The following is a 24,513-nucleotide window of genomic DNA, read 5'->3' as shown; positions in this document are numbered from 1 at the left end:
GCCTCTGTCACTCCCGTCTGCTCCTACACACCCAGCCCCAGGAGTTGAGAGGCTTTGGGGGTCCAACCGTTTGCCTTCTTCAGCAGCTGTTTATCAACCTTTTTCTTGAAAACCAAGGAATAGGAAGCTGTCCTAGACATTTCGTTCTGCTCATGTTTACTTCCCACCTAGGGTCTATTTTCTCTTAAATGGCAGCATTAAAGAATCTGACATCGGCAATCACATCCTATAAGTCTTTACAACCCTTGTTTCTTTTCTCAAGATCTACTTGAGTTTCTATAGGAGACTCTTAAATGGCCCAGAATTTTGGCCCATGTTGAACTTTTTGTCCATCCTTGCTGTAGACACTGAGGCAGCCTGAAAGTCACTTTGATTCTTACTGTGTCACTGTGGTCCAGAACAGAAGTCTTGCTCCTGCATGCAGATTTCAGTGCATGAAATTTTTAATTTCCTCAGTGATAGCAGTTTTTTGATCACTAGTCTAGATTTTTGAGTCTATTTAGTGAAGTACCTGACATTTCATGCTTGGGCACTGGACAACATACTCGGCTACTTAGAAATCCCCTTTTAGTTTCTTTTTGGTTCTCAGCTAGGTTTTTGTAACTGTAGTCATTAGATAAATGTCTAACAATGAAGGAGGTATTACCGTAACATTGATTCTCACAGATCTTAATTTTCTAACTTTATTGGCTCTTTGGGATCGATCACGGTAACATTTTAGTGCCTGCTGAATATATTTGAGTATTCCGTTATGCTATCCCTCAAGAGCTAAAGAAGAAAAAAGATAAGCATCTGAGCAGTGTGTTGGTTTTATCTCGTTGGTAGTATCAGAACTACTGTATCTTCAGTGTATAATGTGCACTTTTTGCCAAAATCTTTAATGGAAAAATAAGGAGGTGCATTATTATATGGGTAGTATTAATTCTGTATCTATAGAGATGTCTTTAATTCTTTATTTATGCTTATGTGTTAAAAGTGTAACTCTAGAGAGCAATAATGGTATCCGTATGCAAACTAATAACTTGGAATATGATAATCGGTTTTGTTTCTAAATATATAAATAAATAATAGAATTTTAAAAGCAAAACAAAAAATTTTTTTCATAAAAGAGTGGGCCCAAAACATGAGTGCACATTACACACAAGAGCACATTATACGCAGCAAAATACAGTAAATGATCACATGAAACTGCCTCTGGATTTGAGAGGAAAAAAGGATGTAACTGCGGGCTGTGGTGAACAAGCTCGCGGGCTTTGTGAGAGATTTAGGAGGTTATCAAAGGGAGTAGAAAATGGGTAGGTGGAAGGGAAGAGAAAATGATTTTTTTAGTCAAAAAGGTAAACATACAAAAACAGGAATAATCAGAATATAGGCAGATACCAGACAAAAAAATAGCTCTATGAACAAGACTTACTGACTAAGAAGATGAATTCTGAAAAAACAAATAGAGAACCAATTCCTAAGAGCTTCAGGGTATTTAGAGATCTTTAAGCAGTAACTTAATGTATATGAAGTTGTATGTTATGGATATAACAGGAGAGGGAGAAGAGTTAACTTGCCAGCCTGGTGACTATAGAAGTTGTTGTCAACAGAATGACTCGGGCACATGAGGAAGCCAATTCAGGGAAATCTTTATATGGCAATTAGAAGTAAATATTAAAGGTGTGGGGCAAAGAGTCAAGTTTATTTGATTTAGCAAACTTCACATGAAAAATGAAGGTCTGTAAGGCTTTTTTTCCTTTTTTAATACACTAATGTTCTATGACTCTGGTTTTCATTCCAGACGTCACTAAAAATGGAGCTTGACCATTATCTCTTGAGGCTGATTTGTTCTGTTGTACTTGGTTGATGTCTGGGTATCTTTGCTGCTGTTTTACAGGAAGAAGCAGCTATATCCTCCACTCTGGCTACCAGGTTTTTCTGGTGCTATTCACTTAGCCAGTCATCTTCATTTCATTAAGTGCATTTTTCTTTACACCTTTAGCTTATACTAGCAATCCCTTACTCCAAAGAATTCTCCACCTTTTCCATTTCAGGTTTCTAAAATCTCTTTAGCCCTACACTATGGTGCAGAGGGTCAAAAATAACATCTCTATTTCCTAAGATGATGTTGCTTTTTTAAAAAAAAAATATAGGTCAATCACAGTTTGGACAACTTTATATTACAGTGCTTTTTAAAACCTAGATTACTTTGTTTTAATTTGATCAAGAAAACCACTGGGCTAGCTTTATGCAGTTAGCTGTTGTTTGTTTAAAGTAGGATAATCATAATAAAACACTTATTTGAGCAGATTATTTCAAGGCTACCAAAGCCATTAACAAAAAGATGAGTGTGAGATGTTTTTCCTGAAGTCAGTTCTCAAGAATTTAGTAACTTTTGAGTACTGATCTTTGTTTATTATATAATTAGAGCTTTTAAGATGCATAGTTACATTCATAGTCCTCACTTGGAATGTGGTTTTTTTTGGGGGGGGAGGTGTTGTTTGATTTTTATAATGGTAGGCAAAAGCTAGATTGAGTGGGCTCAGCATAAAGTGATGCATTATGTATGCTATTTCCATATTGCAGCATGTTTGTTCTTGGTAAAATAATTTGGGAGGAATGTGAATGGTACATACTCATACTGTGTGCATATCCTAAATTTTCCCTTTTACTGTTTCTTATGTAGGCTATAAACACTGAAGTTTTAGCCCTGTAGTGCTACACAGAATGTCCCAGCAAGATTGTTTTAAAGGACTTTCACTTTGCTTGTTGTTTGGGCATGGCAGATACAAGAGCTCTAAACCTGATTTTTATTTTAAACTAATAAAACATTTATTTTTGTGTGTTATTTACCACAGACTTCGTTCTTGGCATATGTAACTCACAGTGAAATGAATCTCTTAAAAATTGAATCCTTAGTTTTCCTGTGCTAAGCACTTAAGGGAGAAATTCCCATAATGCTTGCATTTTGAACTTGAATTTGAAAAGACTTTTTTAAAAGATGCATCCCAGTAAATTATATTAATATAACTTTAATTATAATGTCATGCTTCCAACTAGTATAATAGTGTTTTGGCCTCAATCTTTGTGAAATGGGTTGGCTATTTTTTCTAGCCCTTTTATATGTGGCTTTCTCAGTATCTAGTTTAGCATGATCTTATTCTAAGTGCCAGAATTGTTCACGAGTTAACCAAGAGATGATCTAATATTATTTTCCACATAGAAGTTATTTTTACTAAATCTTAGCATGCTAGGATTTACTGATGTCCACTTACTTAGGTGGGATGCAGTACTGACCATTTTGTGTATTTGACTAAGACATCAGAATTTATTCTTGCACTCAACATACTTTTTCTATCTATCGTGTGCCAGACCCAGTGCTAGGCCCTGAGGGTGGGAGCATGGGAAAGAGGGAGTGTAATGGGAGCGCCAAGAACAAGGAATTATAGAGGGTTGAGTGTTAGGACAGGGCAGAACCTGAGCTCTCTGTGTGTGTTCTGAGAGTAAGAAAGGCTTAATATTTGTTTTGGAAAATCAGAATTCAGAACGTGCAAACATGAATATGTTTCAAGAAGTTAGTAGATTTTGAATACAAAAATTGTGGAAACTGGCTTTATGTTTACTCAATATACATGCTTTTTTCTCAAAGGTAGAAAAGAAATAATTAAAAATTAAAAAGTATTTTTGATAAAAATTGTCTCAGTTTCACACTTGAAGGTAATAGACATATCCCTCACCAGCCTTTTTAAGAAAACAGAACATTAGTGCCACCAGTGAAAGAGAAATTAACTAATTTTGCATAATCTATGGAGTCTGTTTTCACAAGTGGATATAAAGATGACTTTTACATCCTGTTGCCTTTTGACAGCATTATATATCAAATACAGAGAAAATTGATTAAGTGTGGAGAAAAATTATACAAATTAAATTCAGAACCATTTTCTGTTTTTCATAATAAAATGATTGCTCAAAGAATTCCATCTGATGACTGTTGAAAGCTCACTGCAGTTTATGATATAACTGATAAAATCTGCATCCTTGGCCTTCCAACAACCTTTACACCAGCAGATGGTGGGCGTAAAGATGTCATTCATCATTTATTTACAATGGACTTTATTTATTCTAGTGTCAACAGCTGCCCCAGGGAGTGGGTTATTGAATTCAAATGTGAGGCTCTGGGTTATTTGCTTCCTTTCAAATTTGTCTTCAGAGCTTAGTTGCTAGGAGTCCATTCTGTGCTCTAATAATGATTCATGTATTGTGAAGCCATTCAGTAAATTGGGTTGTCAGGGATTGCCAAAAAAGGTTTAGAGGTCTTGTTGGGGGTGGGGGGGGGAGGGACTGTATGTGCATCTGGTTGTCTGGTTGACTTGAGCAGTAGTGGTTACTGTGTGACTTTTTCCTAAGGTTGGTGAAGTTAGGTTTACTTCTTTTCCCTTATGCACTCATTCCCTACCTGCCCATGTTCTGCATGTGAATAAGGAAAAGAAGAGGACAGTTTATTAAAGGAAACTCTCACCCTTTTCTTTCCTCACAGGCAGGGCAAGAGTCCTTTCGTTCCATCACAAGGTCATACTACAGAGGTGCAGCAGGGGCTTTACTAGTATATGACATTACAAGGTGAGAACTTAGAAATTTTTCAGTTCAGTGGTTAATGCAGAGAATTTTCCTAAATAAATATAGGTTCTAATAATAAAAATATACCTTTGCCTTTATGCCCTCACTATTTCCCTTTAAAGCCTGTGTATCTTGAATTAAAAGTATTTTCTTGTAAGTACCCTCAAGTTGATCAGTTTGGTGACACTATTTACACATTGGGATTTAATACAGTGCTATTACTTGTAATTTCTAAATTGAACTGTAATCAGTGGACTCTAAATCCAGATACTGTAGTTGACATCTGTTTCATTACATAAGTGGCAATGCTAAAAGTAGTTATCTTTAATAGAATATATCCTGGCCATTGTACACTGCTAGGGGAGATCCTTTGACAATCGTAATCAAATTATCGTTTATGTTTAGGAGAGATACGTTCAACCACTTGACAACCTGGTTAGAAGATGCCCGCCAGCATTCTAATTCCAACATGGTCATTATGCTTATTGGAAATAAGAGGTAAAAAGAATAATTTAAAACTTTTTTGCATTAATTATGAAGACTGTTATCTTATACATTTGTCTAAGTATAAGTTACTAGTTTCTTAAATTATAAAATTTTGAAAATCCTAAGGTGTTTCATTTGGCTTTAAAAATATAGATAATAAACTTTGTTGGAAATTATTATTATTTCAAATAGTTTTTGTTGGAATGTATACTTTAAAGAATTATCTGAAAGTTTTATCTGATTAGCCCACTGATTTATTCTAAGGCTTTATTTATATTGGTGTTATGTTAATGTTTTTTAATCTCATTTTACTTAACATTTGTACGGAGCATTATCTGCAGTGAATTTCCTTGTGCTCTATGTTTAAAAAGATATTACATGGGAAAACACGTTCTTCCCCATAGTTTCTATAAACTTGCAAGAGTATGGGAAAGTTACCATTAGTTTTAGTAGAACATTTTTCTTCAGGTTTATAAAATAGTGTTAAAAGGTAATGTTTTTAGAAAGGTAAAATCATGACTCTCATATGATAGTAAACACATGTCAGAGCTTTTATTTATCTCATTAACTAATGAGGGGACCAGTAAGATATTACAGTAGATTTAAAAGAGAACTCAGAATACCACATTTATAGTCACATAAGGAGTGCTGAAATGAATTTACAAGTGGATAACAAAACTGAGCGGTATCCATGAGATGGTCATTGTACTTCATGGGGTGCAGCCTGCAGATCTACGGACCACAGTTATCTGCATTATTATCTGTTTTCCAGGAATTAATTTGTGTCTGTACAATCTTTGAAAATTTGTGGGATGCAGTTAAAGCAGTGCTTAGAGGGGGATTATAGCACTAAACACTTTTATTAAGAAAAAGTTTGAAATCGTAACCTAAACTTTCACTTTAATATTAAAACTAGAAAGATAAGAGCACATTAAACCCAAGGTTAGCAAAAAAGGAGGTAATAAGAAAACCAGTGAAACCAAAAGTTAGTTCTTGAGAAGATAAATAAAATAGATACAGATCAGGAAAAAAATAAGACACATGACCAATATCAGAAATTAAAGAATGATACCACTACAGATCGATCCTTCAGATATTACAGGGATAGTAAGAGGATATTGTAAACAAAGTAAATGAATTGGGGAGATGTTGGTCAAAGGTACAATGATACAAACTTGTTATTAGAAGGTGAGTGGGTTCTGGAAGTCTAATGCACAGCATTGTGATTTTGGTTACCGATACTGTTACATACTTCAGAGTTGCCTAGAGACTAGATCTTAAATGTTCTTAGCACAGAATGAAATAATTGGGTGACACGATGCATGTGTTAGCTAATGCTGGGTTGGTAATTGTACTGTGTTCTATCAGTGTGTCAAATCAACAGGTTGTACACCTTAAATGTACACAGTATTATGGGTCAATTAGATCTCAAAAAAATAAATGATCCCTAAATAACTTTTTAAAACTTACTTTCACAACTGATCCTCAACTCTAAGCTATGATACCTTGGTCTTCCTAAGATAGTCATCTTTCTCATCTTTAGAGTCCTTAAGTCCAAAAGAAAAAGAAAAATAAATGGAGGGATAGACTGTGTTCATGTGTAGAAAAACTAAATATTTTCAAAATGGCAGTTCCTCTGAAATTGATCTCAAGACTCATTGTAATCCCAATCAAAATTCATCAGACTTTTTGTAGGAGGTGGAAATTGACAAGCTGATTTTAAAATTTATGTGAAAATACAAAATTGGAGGGTTCATTGGTTTCACTAACACTGATTTCAAGGTATATTATACTATAATCAATTTAGTCTGCTAATGGCATACATAGACATAAATCGGGGAACGGAGTGAGAAGTGCAGAAGTAGATCCATCCATACGTATATGGTCAGTTTATTTTTTGACAGAGGTGAAAGGCAGTTCAGTGTGGGGAAAGGTAACCTTTTCATCAAATGGTGTTGGAGCAATTGAACAACCATGTGCAAAGGAAATGAACCTTGACCCTTACCTCACACCATATATGAAAATTTACTAGAAGTGGATCATAGATCTATATGTAAGAGCTAAATGTATTTTTTTTTTAATTCTAGAAGAAAACAAAATTTTAGTTTCTCCAGTATTGTCAAGCATTTCTTCAATAGCCCAGAAAGAAAACATTAAGCGGGGTGGGGGAATCAGTCAGTTACACTTCAACAAAATTTAAATGTCCTGCTCTTCAAATGACAGTTCCAAGATGAAAAGACAAGCTACAGACCAGGAGAAAATATATGCAGAACATATATCCAAGAAAAGATTGGAAGCTAGAGTAAATGTAGAATTCTTACAATTCATTAATTAAAAAGGTATCCCAGTTTTTGTTTTTTTTTCAAGACTTTATTTATTTATTTTTAGAGAAGGGGAGAGGAGGGAGAAAGAAAGGGAGAGAAAAGAGAAACATCAGTGTGTGGTTGCCTCTCATACACCCTCCACCGGGGACCTGGCCCACAACCCATGCATATCCCCTGACTGGGAATTGAACTGGCGACCCTTTGGTCCGCAGGCCAGCACTCAGTCCACTGAGCCACACCATCCAGGTTGATACCCCAGTTTTTAAAAATGAACAAAAGATCTGAGCAGCACTTCACTAAAGAATATATACAGATGGCAAGTAAGCACATGAAAAATATATAACACTACTACTGAGTGAAATGGATTAAAACCATAGTGATAGGCCATTGTACACTTAACTGAAATGGCTGAACTGAAGAAAAAAAAAGATTAACAAAAATGTAGAGGAACTTACATTCATACAGGTGGTGGGGATTTAAAACGATAAAACTTTGGAAAACAATTGGGTATTTCCTTTAGAAAGTAAATATGCATCTGCCATAGCACCTAGCCATTTCACTCCCAGGTGTTTACCCAAGATAAATATGCTTCGTATGTCCACACAAAAAATTGTATACAAGTTTTCATAGCAGCTTTATTTGTAACGACCCCAGACTGGCAACAACCCACATTTTAATTAACTGGTAAATGAATAAATTGTGATACAGCCGTACAATGAATACCACTCAGGAATAAAGAGGAATGCATTATTGGTATATACAATAAAGTCGATGAATCTGAAAATGATTGTGCTGAGTGAAAAACAGACAAAAAAACACAGTATATGTTCCCATTTATATAACATACTAGAAAATACAGACTAATCCGTAGTGGCCAACAGCAGATCATTAGTTGCCTCAGGTACAGGGGGAGGAAATGATGTGTTACATTGGAGTGTGAAGAAACATGAGGGAGGCTGATGGCTTCACCAGATACACATGTATCAAAGTCATCAGACTTTCTATCAAATGTATAGTTTCTTTTATGTCACGCTGTTAAAAAAAGTAAGGTAGTAACTATCATTATACTGTATAGATTTCATTTTAGAATGTATTGTTTTAATAGAAGTCTAGGTTTGCTGTTAAGAGAAAATACTTAAGCAATACTTTCATTGTAACAGGCTAACTTTTGATTTCTTTGTATGTATGTGTTATTTTGGCTTTTACTCAAGGGCTTTCTTGCTTATCCTTTCCTCATTTAAATCACCTCACTAAACCATTTAAGAGTAAGGCTATTGGAAGAAAGTTTTAATCTTTGTAATATGGAAGTATTCATACTGTCATTCGATGGTGATGTGTAACATAATAAGAGAATATTTGGAGAAGGAAGAGAATTTTCATATCTTTATATCCAGTGGTTTCCTTGTGTTTACAACATAGTGGGTAGCAACTTACTGGTGGCTTCAGTTTGGTTGTTGCCTGTGTAGAGCTTATAGTCTAGATGTTGAAAGGAAAAGTGAGGTATAGTATATACAAGAGGTGTTTCTAGTGACTGGATGGATAGCCCATATAATTAGGGGTATTGCAGCTGTGGAAAGTCATTTTAAGGAAGAAGCTAGAAGAAAGGAAAAGAGAATATATAACATGCAAACAGTGAATGGGAATGAACAAACATGAATGAGGTGATTATTATTAGATGAGGTGAATTGAGGTAGACATGGAAACAGGGAATAAGCAATTTTTGAATTCGATGCATGAAGCACTAGGGAGCCAGTGAAGAGGTTGGCGAAGGGTGCTGACCCAGTCAGAGTGACGGATAACACAGATTTTTCTTACTATGGCATTTTAAATTGGTTATATAAGAAATAGGAAGCAAAATCTACAAAGATGGAAGCTTTTAATATTTTAAAGGATTATCATACAAACCTTAAACCAAAGGGGGAGCATAGTAAGAGAATTATTTAGGAAAGAATGATTGAAGTAATGAAAACAATTTAAATGGAGTTAATGGAGATGAAAAGTCAAAGACAATATGATTTCATGACTGGAAAACTGAGGAAATGACCAAAGGAGAACAGAAACACCATGAGTAGTGAAGTATTGCTTCCTTTTCTTTGAACAGTCCCTCAAATGTCCAAGTTCCCAACCCTCTTTGCCAAGACAATATTTCAAGTTGCAAACGTATCAGATACTGGTAGTGGAAAACTAGGGATAACTTCAAATATCCCCCAAATAAGAGATTGTTTAAATAAAATATGCCATATGTATAAAATGGGATGATGGATAGTTAAGGGAAAGGTATTTTCTTGAGGACTTTGTGTGATTTAAAGCTGATTTTCCCTTAAGAATGATTATCAGATAAAGGGTCAAGAGCACATCCCCCATCTTGTTATTATTTATTTATTTATTTATTTATCCTCACCCAAGGACATTTTGTCATTGGATTTAGAGAGAGAGGAAGGAAGGAGAGAAATACTGATGGGGTGCTCAGACTGGGGATTGAACCCACAACCTAGGCATGTGCCCTGACCGGGAATCAAACCCTGCAACCTTTGGGTTATGACAACGCTCCAACCAACTGAGCCACCCGGCCAGGGTCACTCCCCCTCACCCCTCCCTTCTTAATTCCTACTAGAGTGTAAACTCCATGATCAGTGGGTGGGGGATGGACTTTTGTCTATTTTGTTGAGTGGTCTGTCCCCACATCCAGGCAGGAGCTTGACCCACAGGGGGCCGTCAGATGATAGTTGGATGAATTATCCTTGCCTACTTATGCTTTAATATTTGCAAACTTAGTTTGCCTGCTTTTTATGTTCTCATCTTACCACTAATATTTTATAGCCCAGCTACCTAAATTACCAGCATGGCATATACTTACTACTCCCTTTATAGTATTTTATATCAAACTTTCTTCCCAACATTTCAGAGTTTTAGGACTCTATTTTCAACACTTGTTCTACTGAATGAATGCTTAGATGGCATTTAATACATCATAAAATATCTCTAAAGTCTAACTACTATGAAGGTTACAAAACAGTCATCAGAATCACTCACAGAAACAACAGTGACTGATAATGACTGATATGGCAACTTTGTAAAAATAATTGATAGCTTATCCAGTCAGCAAGCTTCGATGTTAGGAAATTCCTTCTGAATTTTTGAAAGTTGAAACACTGATATTAACGTTAGGTAGATGAAACTTTAATAACATCTTTGTTTTGTTTGTATTATTCCTAATTTGTGTAATTTAGATTTTTATAAAATACAACTGTGCACTCAGTAAAAATAATACTGTAAAAGACTGCAAAATGATATGGGAAAATGGTCCACGATTTAGTAAACAAAAAAGGCAAATTATAATGAATAGTGAGTATGAGTATATTCTGATATGGAAAAACAAAATGAGTAATACAGAATTATATTCACCAAGATGTTAATTACTTGTGGAAAGTGAATGGGTAGTTTTTTCCTTTGCATTTTTCCTAATTTGACAAAAGTTCTCCAATAAATCAATTGTCAGAAAAGGTAATCATTACAAAATGTTTTAGTGATACAGTATAGCACAGTGGCCTGGATGGAATCACTCTTCCAGCTCTTCCTAGAGTGTGAAGTTGGATGCTTTACTTACCTTTTGTGCCTCAGTCTTCTGATCTGTCAAGTGAATTAAATGAAATTGTAAATAACTGTGTTGATGGAGAATTAAAAATAAGCATTTGTTCTCAATAGAATATAATACAGCAGAAAAAATTAAGAAACTAGACCTACATGCATTATGTAGATAAATCTGAAAAACGTAATATTGACTAAATTTAACAAGTTATAGAACAATAGCTACATCTGAATTTTTTTTAAACATGCAAAAAAACACTTCTGTTTGTGGCTGTAAACATGAATGTACATGTGAAAGCACCATGAGAGTGAATGAGATCAGGAAGACAGGCACACAGGAGGCCGTTCAGCTGTGTAAGTACGTATTGCATTCCTTACCAGAAAAACTGATGAAGTTGTCAAAATAATGGGTGTCATGGCTACCGGGAAGTGTATGGCTAGTATTTTATTCTCCATCCTATTCTGTGTGCGTACAATATTTTATAATAATATAGTTTTTAGATTTTTATATCAAAACACACTTGACAGAGACAGAGAGACAGTTACTGTCCCCTCCTACCTTACTAATACAGTTCCAATGTAAAAATGAATATATCACGCGTTTGTTACAGATTTCTAGCTTACAGTTTTGTTTCTCTTTTTTTATATTAACACTTTTTTTCTTATAACTGGGAATTAAACTAACTTGGATTAATAATCTAATTAATTTTTTTTTTTAGTACTTTAGATTTTGTTAAATAATTTCCTTTAGCTTCTGAGAATTGTGCGACTTATTTTTTAATCACATTCGTAGAGAGTCAGTCTGGCCGAAGGATAAGGAAACTAGTGTAGTTCTGCTCTCTCAAATTACTACTTTGAGTAAAATGGTTCCTCCTCTGGGAACCCACAATATTCAGAGGCATGGTATTGGGCTAGATGTTCCCTTTAGGTTTCCCTTTAGGCATTGTAGGACTGTAATTCACAATATTCTGTTGGATTGTTAGTTCTTTGAAACTAAGCATTGTGTTCCAAACACTCTGACCCTTATAACACCCAGTATAAGGCAATTGACTATTACATGTTAAAAATTAACTGAAAGAATGGTCAGTACAACTGAATCTCTTCATATATTTTCTACAGATGCCTCTGTTTGTCCTGTGTTGGTGAATAACGGGGCTCTTTCCTATGTTTAGTGATTTAGAATCTAGAAGAGAGGTAAAAAAGGAAGAAGGTGAAGCTTTTGCGCGAGAACACGGACTTATCTTCATGGAAACTTCTGCTAAGACGGCTTCAAATGTAGAAGAGGTAAATGAGAGACCCTTTTAAATGTTTATCATTTTTTTACTTAATGGAATTGTTTTGTATACTTTAATATTCATTTGGTGGTGTATCTTCCGTAAGCTTTTTAATTACTGGTGATCTTTGAATATCATAAAGTAGGAAAATTTCTTTCCTTTGAAATGCCCTATAACATTTCATCTTATATCAGACTCTTGAATGATATTCTGAGTCTTCTCTTGAACCCAAAGTGCTCTAACACGTCTTTAAATACATTTTCCCTAAAATACTTTTTTATGTTGTATGAGAGGGTTAGAAAGGACAGTAATGATGTTTGGAAATGTTTCCAGACACTGAACATTTGTAGCTTATTTATAGTCATTTCTGATTAAATAGGTAAAGTATTATATTATTGCCATGTAATATTATACAGAACATGGGAATTCTGCCATCTTTAATAGATAAAATTTGCAGTATATCTGTTATTTCCACTAATCAACTTAAACTGTTGGAAGTCCTCTGAAAACATTGTGTTCTTTACTATACATGTTTGAATATGGCATTAACATACTGTACATAGATGAGTAGAAAGTTAATCCTCTATAAGGTAGATAAATATTGCTAGACTCTATTTAAAGAAAAAACAAAACAGAAATGAGGCTGAAAATTAGTAGCTTGCCCAGAATAATCCTGTAGTTCCACCTTTCTGGGTAAGAATCTTAAGAGCAACTGCAGACGGGGATTCTAGAAAACAAATGATTGAAAAATCTCATTATTCTAAGGATAGCAGAAGATGAGGTCATAGGCAGCAGATAGCACTATGGCTATGACATAGTAAACAGTGAGTAAATATTTATTAAGAATGATACCTGGTCTTCTAATTAACCCTTGAACCCAGAAATTGACTATAGTAGTTGAACAGCATTGGTATTCACTGAAGAATTCTTTCTTAGGTAAGATATTATACTTATCTGTACTCAATGAGATGCTCTCTGACTGTCCTTAATGCATTTCTTATGGGCACCAACTAATGCTCTACTGTTATTGCCAATAATTTCAATGTGATAACTTACAAGGGCAGTGTTTCACTTCACACAGCAAACCCAGAGAGAAAACTGTTCCATCTCTTTCACCTTACAATATACTTGTATACTTGCTTCAGAGAGGGACTTCTTTATTACAGGTGTTGTATTTGATTCCGTATGGGCCAACATGTTGTGGGGTTTCAAGGCATCTGAAACATATCAGTGATTATTAACAATGGATTTTTCTTGTTGATTTTGTGAACTATACAGACAGAATTATCTGCCTTTTAATAAAGTACCATACTATGAAGTCAGATAACAAGGCATCAACTATTGGAAAGTAATCCTCGACTTCTAGATCTGTCTCTAATGCCTTTGTGTTCATTTTTCTTACTCTTAACCAGTAGCTGTAGGTATGTATATGCAAGTAACAAATTTCTGTTGTCATTTAAATGAAATACAGGTACCTCCCACTTTCAAAAGTGTGATACACCACTTTGCTTTCACTGTACTAATGTAGGTTTTGGGTAAAAGTAAACTGGTGTAAGGCAGACTTTCAGAAAATAGAGAATACCCTTCACTTTATGCCATTTCTGCTTGGGAAAAATTTATAGGAACACCTTATTTTCAGATAGTGCTGAAAACCTGGTTATCCCATTAATGTTTTGGCAGCACATATTACAAACCTGTATCTGTGGTTAATAATAAAAATAATTGGTTAAATTTGATCTAGGCAGGAATTCTCCATACTCATGAGAGAATAGTGTTTTATTTCATCATGTAAATTACCTTGCCTCAGAAACCAAGGATTTAAGAAATAATTTTTTAAATTTTATTTTTAATGGATTCATAGACAAGCATTACATAATATAATCATTCATGAGATTTTACCTAAAAGCTAAAAATATTTCATGATAAAGTATTTTAAGAAGGTAGAAGACCATTCTAAGATACAAAAGGGTGAAAGCAAACCTGAATCTCTTTACATGACTTAGGAACTTATTGAACATGAAAATAATAACCAAAGACTTCTGCATCTGGGAAGATGGACTAGACTTATTTTCACCTATTCCTGCTAAGTGCAAAACTCTGAACATAATATATAAAACAATTACAAGAAGACTCCGAATGGTTGAGGGAAGAAAGGTGACCAGCTGGAGACCTTGGGACCTGAGAAAAGACACAGCAGTAATTTCCCTTGGTTTTCTTTTTGCCTCATTCACCTCAGATTGGGTGCTAGAGAAACTGACAATCTAGAAAGGCTAACAGGTACAAAGGGAGAAGAAGCTCATTCTGTAGCCAGAGGACTAGGGTAGTCACAACCTCCAAGACAGAAGCTTTTGGAAAATAACTGTTCTACTACAGGCAAACATCACAGAAAAAAAATTGAGCGCTGCTTTCACAGTAGGTTGACTGTCATAAGGTTCTTGTACACTGATTTCCCTGTGGGAACAGTGTCAAAGAAAGCCCTATAAAGCATAGATTTAAATAAGATCCAGGGTCTTACAAAACAGTGTCCAAAGTGTCATCATTTCAGTAAAGTCACTCTTCATACCTAGAACCAGGAAGATCTCAAACTGAAGGAAAAAATATATTCAGTAGATGCCAACAGCAAGATGTCAGATGCTAGAATTATCTGACAGATTTTTTTTTAGATAACCATTATAAAAATGCCTCAACAAATAATTAGGAATATGCTTGAAACACATGAAAAATGGTCTCAGCAAAAAGAAATACAAGGTCAAAAGAAGAACCAGGTAGAAATTTTAGAACTGAAAAATACAACTGAAATTAAAAAAAAAAAAAAAAAAACCTGAATGGATGGATGAGATCAGCAGAATGAAGGGGACAGAGGAAAAAGTAGTGAACTGCGTGATGGAACAATGGAGACTACTCAGTCTACATTGTAGGGAGAAAACAGATGGGAAAAAATGAGCAGTACCTCGGAGACCTGTGGGACCGTAGCAAAAGCTCTCACACTGTGTAACCAGAATTTTAGAAAAAGAAAGATGACCCTGAGGAAGGACTCAAAGTAATAATGACCGAAAACTTCCCAAATGTGGCAGAAGATACAAACCTCAGATTCACGAAGCTAAGCCAAATCCAAACAGGGTAAAAACCCAAACAAATCAGCACCAAGACATACTTTGGTTCAGAGTCAAATCTCTGAAAGCTAAAGACAAAGTAAATATCTCGAACAACACCTTACCACATTGAGTGATGGCAGATTTGTCACTAGAAGACACATAGGCCAGAAGGAAATAGCACATTTTTTAAGAGCTCAAAGAAAAGAACTTTAAGCCCAGAATGCTAGAACCAGCAAAAATACCTTTCAGGAATAAAAGGAAATCAAGATGTTCTCAGATGAAAAAGAAAAAAACTAAGAATTTACCAATAGCAGATATGTGGCTAAAGGAAGTCATAACAGCAGTCAAACAATAAAATAAAGAATCTTGGATGAACAAACACTAGTAACCAAAAGGATGAATAATTATGATAAACTTTTTCTTAAAACTTTAGAGTCCTGTAAATTATGTTTGACAATTTAAGCAAAATATAATGCCTAATGAGGTTTTCAGTGTACCTTTAGGAAATACCATAAACCAAACAGACCTGAAAGATATGTGAAGCTAAAAAACCATGGAACCAGTGGAATTAAACTAGGAATCAGACAGTGTCCAACTATGATTATGAATTTGTCTATCCCTTCTTCAGTTCTCTTGGTTCCAGTTATCAATAACAGATAATTGGAAAAATCCAGAGACTTGGACTAGACAGTACACTACTAAATAATGGGTATGTCAAAGGAGAAGTCTCAAAGAAAAATTTAAAATACACTGAACTGAATGTAAATGAAAATACACCATATCAAAATTTGTGGGAAATAGGTAATGCAGAGGGAAATTTACAGCATTAAATGCATACGTTAGAAGGAGGAAAAGTCTCAAGTCAGTATGTTAGCTCATATGTCAAAACTCAAAGCAAGTCCCTGGCTGGGTACCTCAGTTGTGGGTTCAGTCTCTGGTCAGGGCACATATAAGAAACAACCAATGAACACATACATGGGTGGAACAACAAATTAATGTTTCTCTCCTCTCTCTCAAATCAATACATTAAAAAAAATTTTTTTTTTTAAAAGAAACCCTGGCTAGGTGACCCAGTTGGTTGGGGCATCTTCCTACACACCCAAAGGTTGCAGGTTCGATTCCCAGTTAGGGTGCTTATGGAAGGCAACAGGGTGGTCAGTATTTCTCTTTCTCTCTCTCACTCCCCCCACCCCTCCCTTCCTCTCTCTCTCTCTATAAAATCAATAAACATATCCTCAGGTGAGGATTTAAAAAAAAGAACTCAAATCAAATACAAGGAAGGAAATAATAAAAATAAGAGCAGAAATTGGTGAAATGGAAAACAGTAAAATAAACAAGAAAAGAAGGTAGTTTTTTTAAAGGTCAGTGAAATTGACAAATTTTTGTCAAAACTGACAAAGAAAACAGAGAGAAGGGACATATGACCAATATTAGGAACAAAACAAGGCGTAACTACAGATCCTGCAGGCACCAGAGGAATAATACATAAGCATGATACATTTGGTGACGTAGACCAAAAACACAAACTACCACTACGCACCTAGTGTGAAACAGATTATTTGAGTAGCCCTGTAACTATGAAGGAAATTGAATTCATAATTTTTAATTTTCCCAAAAAGAAATCTCTAGGACCAGATGATGTCACTGGAGAATTTTACCAAACCTTTAAAGAAAGAATGAACACCGTTTCTACACTATCTTTTCCAGAAAGTAAAGAGATGGAATATTTCCTTATTTATTTTATGAAGCTTATATTACCCTGATACCGAAACCAAAGAAAATACCAAAAAAAAAAAAAAAGTACAGACTGGTAGCTCCTATTAATATGAAAACAAAATTTCTCAACAAAATATCAACAAATGGAATTTCAACAACATACGTAATAATATACATGTACATAAAACATATGCATCACAGCCAGAGGGAATTTGTTCCAGGCATGCAAGGTCGGTTCAGTATTCAAAAGCCAGACAGTATAATCCACCATTTTAATAGGGTAAATAGGAAAAACCACGTGATAGCAGTCAATGCAGAAAAAGTATTCGACAAATTCAACACCCACATGTTTTAAAATTCTCAATCTGCATTGTGATAGGCACATAGCACCAGTTTCTGTGGCAGGAAAGCCAAGGCCTCAATGGGAAACTATATAGCTCATAAAATTACAACATATCATCTCTGGGATTCAAGCAACAGTCTGCTAGAACAAAATCAAAAGAGGAGACATGATGAAATATAAGAGATAAATGTTAGCATTACAGGGTTCATAGATTCTTGATTACTTAATGATTTAGATTTGGGGTTGAAGAATATAGGAATTACTTTTATGGAAATTTGTTCTAAGTGCTGTACCTTATGTGTTTGCTTTCTAAGGACTTGTATTTGCCTAATTATGCCATCCTCCATGGGAGAGGCAGTTTGCACAGTGGGTAGAAACTTGGGCTATGTGCTCAGACAGGAGTTTATCCTCAGCTTACTGCTCGAACTTGAAGGATGACCCTCCTGTAGGAGAGCTGATCATGGGAGGAGTTTTAAAGAGTAAGGAAGGTATCCTAATGACTCATCTTAGTCATCCAGTGAGAGAGGTGGTTGCTGTTTGGACAACTCATAGAAAGTCATTATCCTCATTTTGTATAATCTATTGAGAATTATAAATCTGTAACCAATCCTTGCCTCTTGTGTGCAGAAAAGAAGTTGGCCAACCCCTGTATTTAAAAAACAAAACAAAACAAAAAACAAGAAACAAAAAAGAAATCCTCTTAAAATGCCATGTTTAAATGTACATTATTTTTTAAATAACTATGTTAAAAGGTAGAACGATTTAATACAAATGCCAGTGTCCTGATTATAGACCATCTGACTAAGGGTTCTTTTTAGAAATTTAAAACTACATGATTATTCATTAAGGTTAAACATAACTGGTACATTGATGATCCCTTTTCTGTTTAGAACTAGACCCATTTCCTTTTGCTCTTGTGCTGTAGTCTGTTTTTATATTTTAGCCAAGGTCTAGTTACTATACGGCAATTAGAGACCATGAAGTTTAACTCTGGCTTTTCCCTCTAAGAGATTGGATAATTTGCAGCATGCAGTAACACCTTTTTTTCCCAGCATTAGTTCAGTTGTGCTGAAAATAGGTTTACTTTTAATCTGTAGATCTACTGATTTACTCGTCTTACTGATTTAATCCAGGAAGGTTCTGTTGATGGGGAGAAGGGCCAGAAACGGTGTTAGAGAAAAGTACACAGGATAGCTTCCACAACAAAGAGTGATCTGACTCAAAACGTCAGTAGTATCGAGATGGAGAAACATTGAGCTACATATAGGATACAATTCAAATCAGTGAAGTGAAGCACTAACAACCCAGCATAGTACATGAACCCTCTTTATTCATTTAGTTGTAGATGGGATGGTATATGATTTTGATCTTTAAAGTGCTTCATTTCAATGACAACCTGGGGAAGAGAGTGAAGACTTCAAAGTACTGTTACGATGTGACACCCCTTCTATTTTATGGGCTTTCCCTGACTTGTGAATTCTGCAGTGAGTATCCTCAACTGTTCCAGTCTCTTCTGATGATATGTTGCCACCTGGATCCACGTTCATTAAATTCCTACTAAGCTTCTCCATTTCACTTCAGGCTCCCATCATACCATCATTCAGCACTGGTCTGGTTGGAATGTCTTGAACTTTATATTTTCCTTTACCTGTAGCCTCTGAATTTATGATGCTGACCTTTTTTTTTTTTTTTTATTGTTATTCAGTTACAGTTGTATGCCTTTTCTCCCCATCCCTCCACCCCACCCCAGGTGAACCCACCTCCCTCCCCCCTCTCCACCCTCCCCCTTGGTTTTGTCCATGTGTCCTTTATAGTAGTTCCTGTGATGCTGATCTTTTTTTTCCCCCCATTGCTCACGTGAGGATTTTTTTTTAAATTGGTTTTTAGAAAGAAGGAGGGAGGGAGGGAGGGGGAGAGATGGGGGAGGGAGAGGGAGAGGGAGGGAGGGAGAGGGAGGAGCACTGATCAGTTGTCTCCTGTATGCGCCCTAACCCGGGATTGAATCCACAACCCAGGCATGTGCCCTGACTGGGAGTCGAACCCGCAGCCTTTTTGGTGTATGGAATGATGCTCCACCCAACCGTGCCACCCAGCCAGGGCTATGCTGCTGATTTTTAACAGGGATCTTAAATTAAAAATGGCACCCAAAACTCTACTTTCAGATTCTTTTTTTTAAAATTCCTAAACAGTATTAAAAAAAAAAAAAAGATAACCTAGTCTTCTTAAACTACATATTACTTACAGAGGTAGGAATTTCTGAGATTAAATCTATTTAGTAGATAGGTATAGTTTTATGTTTATAAAATCATACAATAATACCACGCACACAAATACACATGGAAACATTATATACACACATAGAGCTCTATGCATATAAAACCTCTGTGTTATCAAATCGATATGGCACATAAGTGTTTTGTTTTCTTTTTATTTATTTCTTTTTAGGGAGGGAGAGGGAGGAAGAGAGGGCGAGAGACATCAGTGTGTGGTTGCCTCTCGAGCACCCTTGCTGGGGACCTGGCCCGTAGCCCAGGCATGTGCCCTGACTGGGAGTCAAACTGGCGACCCTTTGATTCTCAGGCCAGCGCTAAATCCACTGAGCCACACCAGCCAGGGCCATAAGTGTTATGTTTAAGTTTGTTTTCAAACTGTAAGTTACAATTTTCAAATTACAAGTTATAATAAGGGAATTAATTTTTTTCTATAAATTGGATTTTAATCATTTTTATACAACTTGGGATGGCTCCAAATGTGCTATTATCATTTATCCTTTTTGTAACTCACAGAGGAAATATATCCATAAATGTGATTGTAGAAGCACCCCCTAGAGTTCATCTTCTAAATGTCAATGAAATTTAAAAGCCAATTTCAACCAAAATATTCTTGTCTGTATGGTATTTTTGTAGTAATACAAGAGCAGAACTCATTCCTTACGATTTCAGTTCCCATTACTACTATTTTTTAAACATAATATTTGGACGCTGTACACATAGTGCACAGCGTGTAGGGGGAACCCTCTGTTTAGTTGCCTGTCATTTATTCAAGTTACATTTATGCCGAACGTGCAGAGCACTTAGAGTGTCATCACATTTTATAGTAGGGACATGAGGGTCAGGCTCTTTCTCATCTAGTTGACAAAAATGATCTTGACCTCCATTTTACTAAAGGTTTTGCTGATAAGCAAATAAGAATCAACTGTGTGGCCAACAGTAATTTTTTTTAAATTTTTATTGATTTTTAGAGAGAGGAAGGGAGAGGGGGAGACATCGGTCATTCCACTTATTTGTGTATTCATTGGTCGATTCTTGTATGAGCCCTGACTGGGGTTGAACCCACAGCCTTGGTGTACTGGGATGACACTCCGACCAACTGAGCTCCCCAGCCAGAGCTTATTTTTTATTAATTTTGACTTTTCATTTTCAAGTACAAGTTGAAGGTCACTAAGGACACCAAGCTATCATGTCTGCCTGATAACTGCCCTGGCTCCCCATCAGGTTCACAGCTCCTCAGCTGCTGACCTTTGGCAGTTCATTCCAGAACCACAACTTTGTTTAGTCCTCTCTGCGGGGTCCAGGAAGACCTGTCTTGTGATGTGTCCTGGGACAAACTGAGGAGTTGCTATGAAGGATATGAGGAGCTCCTTCTGCTGTCACTGGAATCCAGGATCTGTATTGCACGCGTGTGGCGTCAGCTTTTAGACGAGTGTCTCATAACTGGAAAATTTCTTTCAGAAGTATTTTTAGGTGATTGGAACACATCAAGAAATGATAATGCTGTTGTGTATTTGTATGGCGCATTGTCGAAGAAGTTCTTTTACATAAGTTATCCTCATTTTCCCTAGAGGATTCCCACGCAGGGGTTTCAGTTCCCCATCCGTTCCCCTTTTTGTTGTGCTGCACAGTGGAGAATAGCAATACTGAAGGTCAGTCTCTGCTTTGAGGGGCATTACATAAAATGATCACTTCTGACTCGTCATAGTCAGATGAGTTTAGAAGGGGTTGGACAATGTCCCCTCTCTTTTTAAAAACACAATTTACAATAGTATTAGTTTTTGAGAACCCACTGTTATGAAACTTGTTGACATTTATGTAACCCAGAGATTTTCAAGTGTGATTTAGGCATTTCCCCCCAAAATGGAATTAGGGGTGGGGAACACATAGCATCTGAGGGATTGGCGTTTCTTCTCTTTTGCTTGTTCTCTTCGTGGTGACATACAGGTTTTGCAGTGGAAGATGTGGAGACTGCTTTGTTTTTAAGCTCAGAATGTATCATAAAATTTTTTTTTCCAAAAAGGTGTTTTTAGAGCAGTCCTTCTCAAACATGAATGTGCATTCCAATCACCTGGGAATCCTGTTAAAAGTCAGATTAGGATTCAGTTGGCCTGAGGTGTGGCCTGAGTCTGTGATTGGAACCACTCTCAAGTGAAGTTGATGCTGCTGCTGCCCTTGGGTTCACTCTGAGGAGTGTCGCACTGGAAGGATCTGGCAGAGTCCTTTCCCATCTTCTCCGAGATGTTATTTCTTCAAACCTTCTCATCATCTTCACCCTCCTTTTCTCCTGATTCTTGGCTCTCAGCATATAATTACATAATCATGTTCAGCTAGCTATCTTAAAAATAAAAATCTATTGTTCCGTTACAGATATGTTCTCTTCTAGCTTGTAGTAAGCTCTATATCCATTTCCTCATTCTTTTTCTCACCTTGGTGACTTCCTGTATCATGGCCAGGTTCACCTTGCACCTCCCAATCGCCACACCTAATAAATGCTTTTCTGTTCTTACCTTAATCCCTTGGGCATATTTGACACTTTTGACTATTGTTTGATAAACTTCCTTTTTCCTTAGCTCCTTGATACCATTTTCTCCTCTTTCTTCGTGCCTCTCTAGCCTTCCCAGAACCCCGTTCCAGCTCTTCTTTCATGTTGAAATGCCACCTAAATCCACGACTTCAGATACCTGTCTTAGGTTGTGTGTTCAACTCCACACTGACCATTGCTGCCCGGACATCTCTGTAGGAGTGGTCCTCAGACCTTCCCAGTTTACCACACGCAGACTGAACTGATAGCCCTTCTCTGGTCTGCAGATCTTCAGTATGCTACATGCTAGGGCATTCTCTTTCTCTGACCCCTTTACAGTCATGTATTCAGTCAACATACATCACCTGCCACTTGTGTCTTATTGTTTCTCCCTGTTAAATATCTCCACATTGTCCTTCCTCTTCCACTGTTGCCTACTAATTGGACTCCCTGTTTTTATTTTTCCAATCCTCTCCTCTGTTGCCTCTCAGTTCTTTCTAAAAATGAAAATTGAATGTCACACTCATTTTATTAAATCATGTTGTGTTTCTCCACAGCTTCAGAATCAAACTCCTTTGCTTAGAATACCAATCTCTATCTGCTAACTCCTCACAGTGTGCTCTCCATGTTAAACTAAGAGCCATCAGCTGTACCCTCCACAGAAAGTGTTCTGTGTGCTTGAAAACCTCTTCCTTCCTCCTCAATCCTTCAAGCATAGTCAAGTCTGATGCCTCCTCTTGGAATGACACATGGCACCACCTCCTTGCCTGCCTCCACCACCACCCACCACAAACACAAGCACACACAGTCAGAATTTATATGTTCCATTCTCTGTATTCATTCCTGTATCATCCTGGGCCTGAATTTATCTTAGCACTCAGTGACAACATTTGTTTTTCGGGTTGGCTCAACATAAGGGCAGAATTCCTTGAAAACAGACTATCTTTTCATCTCTGTATCCCTAACACTAGCACAGTTTTCCCCCACATAGTAAATAAGTGTTTGGATGGTTCATTTATTTAATTAGTTTTGCTCCTCTTCCATCAGTCTTCAGTCAGGTTGTACTTTGGTCCTACTCATTAACATGTAGGTGGAATTTTGTCCTAACCCTTTGCCCTAAGCTTTCTAAAAATCCTTGAAATTTTTGGGAACCCCAAAGATCGGCTCCTCCTTTTATCAGGAGCTCCCTCCACCAGTTAGTTGTCTGGGGTCTTCGTGCTTTGAAAGGTTTCTTTAGACCCGAGGTTAGATAACTGCAGCAAAAAAATTACACCCTCCAAATGGTGTATTTACTTCTGTACTTCTTTACGTGTTTTCTCTGTGTCTTTTTCCTCTAAATGAACATTTTATTTCTATGGATTTGTACATGGCCGAAGCTTTAAAATACTGTATTTCCTCTGGGACCTGAAGGTAATTGTAGTGTGGATAGTGGTTAAATTTGCCATTTCCCAAATATTGTCACTTTGTCAAATATTCTTCACAATCTCTTAGCCACTTGGTGGGTTATTGTTTTTCATACATTTATCATTTTTACTTAAGATTGGAAATTTATGTGAAACCAGAAAAATATATAAACATCAAAAATTGAGGCAAAAGTCTAGTAATTAAAAATATCTTAAAACTATTGAAAAATCAGAGCTGGAAATTCCTGGCTTAGCTGTTAAAAATACTAAAGATAGACTCAAGATGAAAATCCAGCCAACTAATCCTAAAACAGATTGCAGAAACCTGCCAAGTCATCTGAACTGACATCAGATAGGTAGATTTCCGTGTCTGTGGAAAACAACGTGACTTGATAAGACTTTAGTAACTAAAAAGGCCAATTTCAAGGCCCCTTGCCAACACTTGAGTCCTGTTCCAGTACTTAAAAATCCCCAGACTTAATTTGCATTGAGAACACATCTTCCTTGCCGTGCGCTGTGTTGTCAGGGTTAAGAGTACCGCAGGACTTCCCACTGGAGATCTAACCTGACCTTATCAGGCTTGAGGGCAGTTGGAAGATTTTGCTGACTAGCGTCAGCTTCTCCATCCTCTTTTAGCCATCACCCTAGGGAACTCTAAGAAAAATCCAAAGCAAACTAACGTAGAAAGTTACATTCATCTCCTCTACTTTTAAACCAGAGTAGCTAAACTTTAGTGAAGAAAATCACGCTGATACGTGCATATCAGACACACTCACACACTGATCTGTAGTCTGTGTTCATAGGCACACAATTATACAGATTACCAACTACCAAGACTTTCCCACGCGTATATGACATTAGCATTAGAATTAAAATGAACTCTTCATTCCA

The 24,513-nt window shown here is 36.4% G+C and overlaps 1 protein-coding gene across 1 annotated transcript in view; it reads left to right on the top strand.

Moving 5' to 3' along the window:
- The window catches only part of RAB2A (RAB2A, member RAS oncogene family), an 85,171-nt gene that overhangs the window by 49,964 nt on the left and 10,694 nt on the right, over positions 1 to 24,513 (top strand). The window contains exons 4-6 of the mRNA XM_053929376.2: positions 4,520 to 4,602; positions 5,005 to 5,097; positions 12,170 to 12,281. Of these exons, the coding sequence (XP_053785351.1) occupies positions 4,520 to 4,602; positions 5,005 to 5,097; positions 12,170 to 12,281 (288 nt within the window). The remainder of the gene's footprint in view (positions 1 to 4,519; positions 4,603 to 5,004; positions 5,098 to 12,169; positions 12,282 to 24,513) is intronic.

The sequence above is a fragment of the Desmodus rotundus genome, chromosome 8 (assembly GCF_022682495.2).
Source record: "Desmodus rotundus isolate HL8 chromosome 8, HLdesRot8A.1, whole genome shotgun sequence".
NCBI classification, from domain to species: Eukaryota; Metazoa; Chordata; class Mammalia; order Chiroptera; family Phyllostomidae; genus Desmodus; species Desmodus rotundus.
The sequence above is the reverse complement of the archived record's forward strand: the minus strand, read 5'-3'. Positions and strand labels throughout refer to the sequence as shown.